The 8,374-nt window shown below is 44.2% G+C and overlaps 1 protein-coding gene across 1 annotated transcript in view; it reads left to right on the top strand.

Moving 5' to 3' along the window:
• Positions 1-2,042: 2,042 nt before the first annotated feature.
• LOC148442704 (TBC1 domain family member 14-like) overlaps positions 2,043-8,374 on the top strand; it is a gene marked incomplete at its 3' end in the record, with an annotated part of 106,648 nt that continues 100,316 nt past the window's right edge. The window contains exons 1-2 of the mRNA XM_088463553.1: positions 2,043-2,312; positions 3,513-3,651. Of these exons, the coding sequence (XP_088319679.1) occupies positions 3,606-3,651 (46 nt within the window). The remainder of the gene's footprint in view (positions 2,313-3,512; positions 3,652-8,374) is intronic.

Genomic DNA, 8,374 nt, shown 5'->3' with positions numbered 1-8,374 from the left:
TAAATTTGAGGAGCCAAAACTAACGTAAAAGTTGATTTTGGAGTAATTTGAGGACATTCCCCCCTAAAAAATGACATGTAATTATTGGACTAAATAAGCTAATTAGAAACTTCCAAATGCCTAATTAGTCATTGGGGGGGGGGGGGTGTCCAAGGGGTCAGCACAGTGTCCCCGCATTTTAACCTTAAAATAAAGATTTTCCTTTCCATCTCTCACCCTCAGGGAAGTGTGAGTGGAAAGTTGGGAATTCAGTCTGACTGATCAGTGCGAGTTGCTAATTGCATTGCAAAATGAATTCGCTATACGAATTCGAAGTGAAAATCGCAACTCGCACCTACTTGGATTGACCCCTTAATGCGCATTTGCAGCCTTCAGCCAGAGCATTCAAAAGCCGCGGTATGTACCTAGAATATTGCAAAGGGCAGCTCTCCCGATAAGAGCTGTCCTTTGCGATGTCTCCAGACAGAGATACTTCCGGCTTTAAGACTCAGAAGTCCCTCTGGCTTCCTTCTGCGTCCGCCGCGGGGGGTGGGAGATGGGAAGGATCCGATCAGATCCCTCCCAGGGGGAGCGTCCCGATAAGAAGCCCATAGGCTTCTATTGGATAATGCCACCCAAAGCTGGCATTACCCATTGGGACTAAGCACCGGAATGCGTTCCCAAACTGGGTGCCGCCGGGCACTTACAGGGGTACCACTGGTTGGTAGTCTAGTACCAAATCAAATTATTTATGGTCAATGTGATAGACAAAACCAAGGCTGGTTCGCATGTGCCAAGCATATAATATGTGACCATACAGAAGCAAACCCTGTTCAACACCACATAACTGAATAATGACAGGTAAACTATAGGTACACTATTTACGTCATGTAATAATTTTTCCGATGACCATTCATAGATGCATGCGCCATGTCAGCCTCCTTCTTACTTCCTTTAATCCCGCTTCTCCTAAAGATATGTTAGTATAACCACGTCAGTAAACAATGTTAATGTTACCTAAGTCATTTAATATAAAACTATAAGTAAAAAACAAAAAAAATACTGACACAGATACTCTGATAGATTAGCAATAAAGAACCCTACAAAATAAACAATAATAAAACTAGCAACTGTGACCCCCAGCCCCAGACCACTCTGCCTGCAGAGCATTGCACAAGTGCTCACGGAGCAGGTGAGACCCCCACACACGGAATGCAGCTTATTACACAAGGAATGGGGAGCGCTGCTGGTGACCTGCAGCGTGAGACAGTCATAGGACTGGAGGAGGGGGGAGAGTGCACACAGGGAGGAGAGACTGTCACAGGAAGGAGAGTGCACAAAGGGTGGTGAGACAGTCACAGGAGGGAGAGAGTGCACAGAGGCAGGAGAGACAGTCACAGGAGGGAGAGAGTGCACAGAGACGGTCACAGAAGGGAGAGTGCACAAAGGGTGGTGAGACAGTCACAGGAGGGAGTGCACAGAGGCAGGAGAGACAGTCACAGGAGGGAGAGAGTGCACAGAGGCAGGAGAGACAGTCACAGGAGGAAGAGAGTGCACAGAGACAGGAGAGACAGTCACAGGAGGGAGAGGGTGCACAGACAGGAGAGACAGTCACAGGAGAGAGAGGGTGCACACAGAGAGGAGATACAGTCACAGGAGGGAGAGGGTGCACACAGACAGGAGAGACAGTCACAGGAGGGAGAGGGTGCACACAGACAGGAGAGACAGTCACAGGAGGGAGAGGGTGCACACAGACAGGAGAGACAGTCAGAGGATAGGAGGAGGGGTTAGAGTGAACACAGGTAGGAGAGACAGTCACAGGAAGGAGAGTGCACAAAGTGTGGCGAGACAGTCACAGGAGGGAGAGAATGTACAGAGACAGTCACATGAGGGAGAGAGTGCACAGAGACAGTCGTCTCAAGAAAAGGTGTGAGAGTGCAGTGCACACGTGAAAAGAGAGACAGTCACAGTAGGAAGAATGAGACTTCAAAAGTCTGGGAGGAGAGACAGCAGCAGCACTGTAGTAGGAGGAGGAGAGGAGAAGGAGGAGGAGGAGGGTTAGACATACCGAGAGGGGAGGGACCTCCCATCCAGGAACAAGAGCAGCACCTGCAGCGCCGCCGGGCTTGCTGTGTCCCAGGCAGAGAGGAAAGGGACCCCCTCTGAGACCACCCCATGCCATAGGTCTGTGTGATCAGCTGCCCGGGCTCCAGCAGTCTCAGATAGGACAGAGACTGCCTGGAGAGAGGCAGGAAGTGTCTCTGTGGTAGAGTGCTGTGAGTCAGGGAGGGGGTGCTGCAAGGTGCCCTGAGCTTAGAAGTAAGAAGAGCTAGGTACAACTTTTTATGTATTTATTATTTTTAATGTTTATTGTTGTTGTTTTTTTAATTCATGTTACAAAGTGGGCAGTCAGTATGGTTACACATAACTTGTAAGCAGTGAGAAACTGCTGTTTTGTGAGATAACAACCAGTATTTTGGGGGTTTTATGTATTTATATATTTTTGCTCAAATTTTAATGACTGTCATTTTCATCTACAGTTCAAGAATGTGAGTTTGTTGACCAGATAATTGTGTATTTTATTTTGTTTAATTCCACCCTTATTATGAGCTCCAGCAAATTGATCTAGTCTGGCCTACACTGGTATATAGATCAGTTGTCCTATATAGAGGAAGGGGGTATTTGTCAGAACAGGGTGGTTGTTTGCAGGGAACTTGTGTGTTTATAATTCAAATGCACCTGTTACCTGCACAAAGTGGAAGGGGCCATTTTGTGGGCTGAACCATTATTCATGAGGATGCAGCCTGGTAGATCACTAAGGACATCGCTGAGACATGGACAGCTTTTTGTCTTATCTACCTGGTGGATTGATTGGCTGAATATTGGTTCAGGAAGTTAAAGCTACACTATTAATAATATTATTATTATTATTATTACATTTTATTTATAGGGTGCCACAAGTGGTCCGCAGCGCTGTACAATACAGTAAAGGGTACACAGAACATTACATTGCAATACAGTAACCAAAATATAAACAGAACACAAGTAACAATTAGCAACACAATTCTCCATACACAATACAGCTCTGAAGGTGCAGTCTGTCATAGAAGTGCTAGAGAAGAGGGCTGTGAGACAGTGGGGAGGAGGACCCTGCTCCTAGGAGCTTACACTATAAAGGGCAGCACCTGGATATTAGTTTTTAATACGCTTCAGATTATCAAGGGTCGATTCAATTATGAACAATGTGGTGTCGAAACTCATGTATCGGTGGTACATCACGATGTAGCCTTGCTTATTTTTCCAGGCGTCCCCGTAGGTTAATCGGCGATATAGCAATACCGTAATTCCAAGTAATATCCGCAGCCGCCCATTACGTCCGTGCATCGTTCTGAATTAAATCGGCCCTGTAGTGTTAAGTATATTAACTTTAAATCATCGCCAGGCAAAATAAAGTTATGTAATACTGGTTTATGGGAACTGTTATAAATTCTTTTATTTTCTGAGCAATAAAAACACTTTATTTTTTTTTACAGACTTTTATAAACCTCTGGAAAAAAAAAATGGCCTAGCATGACCCGTTTGTGTCACAGTACCACTTCCTTAAAACTTTACAAGTTTGGCTGGCAATGTCACAGCATGAGCTGGAGCAGAATGGAGGTCACAATTACCAAGGTAATGCCAGCTTAATTCATTTCCAGTTCACCTGCAGGGCACGACCAGAATAACCGTGCCAGGGTAATAGTGTTTTGTGAGTACAATGAAAATAGATCCACTTTCTGAATATTCTTTAAGTATGTGTGTCAGGCGTTACGACACATGATGCTCTCTCGCTTTGCCAGCTGTCAGAGGCTGCATCCTGTGTTTAGTTTTGCAAGGTTGTGGGCTCGCGCTCTCTTGACCACTTAAGATGCTTTTGTTTTCATCTGTGACAATCATTGTTGTTGCAAAACAACTTCTGCTGCTAAGTTTAATCTGTTACTGTTGTGCTGCCGAACTCTATGCTACCTTCACTATGTTTTGTGACCTTTTGTGCTTTTTTGGGTTAATGGTTTTCCTTTTTTATATTATTTATTATTAATTTTGTGTACAGTTTGTATACTAATGGGTTTCCTCCCTGAATCCAAAAATATACAAGTTGGCAACTGACTGAAATTGACCCGTGTGTGTGTAGGGTGGGGTGTTTAGGGATCCATTTATCATTAGGCGGCTTTAGAAAGTCTGCTGGGTGGCATAGCACTGATGCTTACCTCTGCTTGCTCCTACAGGCTGCAGCAAGTTGCCATAAGCTGGGTACACACTGGAGTGATGGGCATTCGTTGCAACATTGGAACGATTGCCCGTCCACACTTGAACGAATTAATGAACGATCACTGTTTTGTCCTTCATTAACTTACAATAGGGCGCTAGCTAGGTCGTCAGGTTTGATGTGCTGCACATCAAACCTAGAGACCATCGCTATCGACTGCGGGAGCGCGCAATCGCTGGTATACACTGAGCGTTGTAGGTGATTTATCATTACGAAACATCAAATTGGCCCGACATCCCTCCCTGTGTGTGGTTATACTGTAATAATGCCTTATATTCATGTTTCGCACTTATGTGATGGTTAGATGTTGTATTTTGTATTTTATGCTGTTATTTCTTTTTATGTCTATCCCATGTGCAGTGCTGTGGAACTTTGTGGTGCAGAATAATCAAAAAATATTTAAAACTGTTTCTCCAGTCAGTCCTGGGGGTTTCTGCACATATACAGTGACACTGGAAGCCTGGACTTGGGCTTCTAGTTCCACTTTTATGGGAAGTTAATGGTTTAAAAAAAAAAGGGGGGGGAGAGATAAATATATATCTATATTAGCACAGAAAGTCCTTATGTGCAAACATAGATTTATGTATAGTCCAGTACCAATTCACACTTGTCGTGCTGTGCTTCTCCTTAGACCTTCCTCATGGGCCGTGTCTGCAATGTAAAGAGAAGTGCAACAAGTTGTGCACAATGGTGAAGTAAGGGCCTGATTCAGGAGGAACGTAACTGTGAATGCAATAGCGATTACGCACGCAGTTCCACTGCGATAGTATGCTAATATTCTGCGGTCGCAATGCTGCCACTGCACTACACAAGGACGCCCACTTTACATAGCACACATCCGTAATGTTTAGCAAGACTGCAAAACCATCTGTACCATTGCAGCCTCACGCACACTTGCACAAGCCCTGACCTTACTCAGAAATTGCTTATTTCCATTCACGCTATGAATCCTCAGACTGCGTACGGTATCACAGTGTCGCCTGCAATGGCGTCCGAACGCTCTGGGGGGCCTGCATTTCGCAGACCACACCCTTGTCACCACCCTCAAACGGCACTTCCTGTCAATTACTCTGCCATAGGTCTGCATAGCCACTGCGATCACAGTCCCTATCGCTGTGGTGCGAACGCGCACTGCGACGGGTATACATGCGCAGTGCATAACAATCAGCCGATTGCGTGCATATTGACAGTTGCGATTCTTGCTGAATTAGGCCCTATGTTTGAAGCAAATCTTACTATTGGTTAAAATAAATCACACTGGCAAAACAAATAAAGTATATAGAGACAGACGCCAGTATAACCAACACTGCAATCCCTGGGCTGAGCGGTAAAGCAGGAAGACACATGCGGTCCAAGCCTCGTTCTCGGTGCGATCCACGTTCCACCAAGTCTCTTGGGGAGGATTGCAAATGATGTAACCGGAACTAACGTGGAGCGCACCGAGAACTAGGCTTGGACTGTAGTTTGATTCAAGCATGCTTCACCATTGTGCGCCCCTTGTTTCTATATATTTATATTATCTCGCTCATGTTTTAGAACAACCCCCTAATACTCCTAAATTTTCATCTTTTAATTAAATTTACAGTTGAATGTCTCAATGTACTCTGACAATAAAGCATAGAACAAATATATCATTTTTTACTTGAAGTAGCCACTTTCTGCAGAGATAAACGCTAAATACACTTGTAGCATTCTTCTACAGTGGAAATCACTAATTATTATTTGGTAAGTTCTACCCAAAACTGTTGCCACGAAGGTGTTGCACTTGTAGGTTGCTTTGCTGTAACCCTTCTGTCCAGTGCATCCTAAATCTGCTCAATCCGGTTTAAGTCAGGAGACTGCGCTGGCCATTCCATGATTTGATGCCCCCTATCTTTTTTTTTTTTTTTTTTTCGAAAAGTTCTGCCATAGCCTGGAAGTATATTCTAGGTCCTTTATATTGTTGTCTGATGACCCCCTTGACCAACTAGATGTAGATCAGTAGTTATTGCATGGTGCTGCAAAATGCTGTGGTAGCCTTCCTTGTTCAGGTTGCTTGGGTATCCAGCAAAAGAGCCCCCGACCATCGTGATTCCTCCTCCATGGTTGGCAGTTGGTGTCACAGGAGTTTTACTGCTTCCCGGCGTGTGTAAGCCTGAAAAGTACAAGGGCAATGCTTTTAATAGCAAGCAGCCTCTTTGCAAATTTTATATCCTGCACGCTGTGCAACCAAGTGTTCACCTACTCAACGGTATACAAAAATTCTGCATGATGAGCCAAAGACTTCACATTTTGATTCATTGGCCCATTGGCCCTTCTACCAGTCTTTAGTAGTCTTCTGGCCATGGTTTGTGGCCCAGAACAAGCCTCTTTATCATTGGTGTTGAGCAGCTGTAATTTCTGAACACATTACTTGTTCCAAATGTACAGAATTTTTCAGTTTTTGTAAACTTAAACCTTCTTTTTTTTTTTTTTTTTTGTTTCTATTTCTTCCAAACCTCTACCAATTTACTGCTTAACTTTGTACTACTTCTGGTCATTCATTGTTGAATTGCCTAAATTTCAATAGTAACTGGAGAAATAGAATGCACACACAGAGACTTAAATAGAAGAAGTACCCATGATGAACGTGTATTTTCACACATCCAAACAGCACATAAGGGTTGCGGTAGTGTATATGTAGTGCTTTTCTAATAATCATTTAAGAAGGGTTGCGATTGTATATATGTAATGCTTTTTTGTTATTTTTGTTTTTTGTTATTGAAGCTAAATAATCATACAAATACATTAAAGTGTAAAAGGTACAGATCACAAATCAGAATGAGTTTAATAATCTTAAGTTGGGCATCCACTATACAATTTTCTGTCAGATATCTGTCCAATCTGGCTGGGTGGAATGAAAACCTGGTAGTGTATGGGAGCAAATGACAGTCGATCATATGGTTTTAAACACTGAAAAAAGGACAAAAAAATTGATCAAACTGGTTAAATTTGTGGTTTTTAACCAATTTCTCTGAACAACCATTTTGGCTATTTTCCAGTGTTTGTGAGCAAATGTACGATTGTAATTTGCTCCCATACATTACCTGGTTTTCATTCCAACCAGCCAGTGTTATGTTCTGGGTTGCTTGTGGACCCGGGGTGGTAGCAGGAGCGATCACAGAAGCAGATTTGAAAATAAAACTAGGATTTTTAATAAGTGCTTGAGTAGACATATAATGTGGCAGTAAATAAAAGTCCAGGAATATATAAATGTGCACAAGAGTTCTGTGGTGGGAGCAAAGGGTTAATGTCCAGGTAGAAACAATTAGAGCTGTCCAGGTGTGCAGGTAGTGAAACTGAAAATAATCAAGCCAGGTTTGCAGGTAGTGAACTGAAAATAATCAAGCCTGGTTTGCAGGTAGTGAACTGAAGCGCAGGATGTCAGCAGGCTCAGGCACTCAGCTATGGGCAAGGGTGATGGAGGAAGCGGGGTAGTCCAGTGGGAACTAGGAGCTGACAGGCAGACTGACAGACAGCGAATTCACAGGAACAGGAAAGCACAGAGAACTCCCTCTCAGCTAGGCTGAGATACACGTTGCACTGGCAAAGAAGGAAGGCACTGACCCTTCCTAAATACCCCATGCCATGCTGTTACTGGCCGGAGGGAACATGTGACTCACCAGGATTGGCCAGCCGCATCACATGGCCAGAAGGCAAGATGGCGGCGCCCATGCCAAACGGAACGGAGACGCCGCCAGGCCTCGCCAGCGCAGAGTGACAACAGGGCCGCACAACAACGCGCGCAGCCAAAGCCCCCCGCCAGACACCAGCTCCGCCACCAGACAGTCCGCGCCACAGCGACCTCACAGGTAACACCCGCCTAGCGCCATGCTGAAATACCCTGGCCATGACAGCCAGATTGGACAGATATCTGACAGAAAATTGTATAGTGGATGCCAAGCTTTAGTCGTGTTTCACAGTTAATATGTAGTACATTAAAAACCAGTGACCTGATATAAGTCAGGTGTGTTATGAATATAATATGACTAGGCCCTGAGTCAAATAATGATTTGTATCAAAGGAGAGGTCTCGGCTCTCACCCATCGGGCAAAATGATTGGTGGCTCAT

The sequence above is a fragment of the Taudactylus pleione genome, unplaced genomic scaffold, assembly GCF_031769625.1.
Source record: "Taudactylus pleione unplaced genomic scaffold, aTauple2 ptg001408l, whole genome shotgun sequence".
Classification (NCBI taxonomy): domain Eukaryota; kingdom Metazoa; phylum Chordata; class Amphibia; order Anura; family Myobatrachidae; genus Taudactylus; species Taudactylus pleione.
Note: the sequence above shows the minus strand (reverse complement) of the source record. Positions and strands in the feature narration are given on the sequence as shown.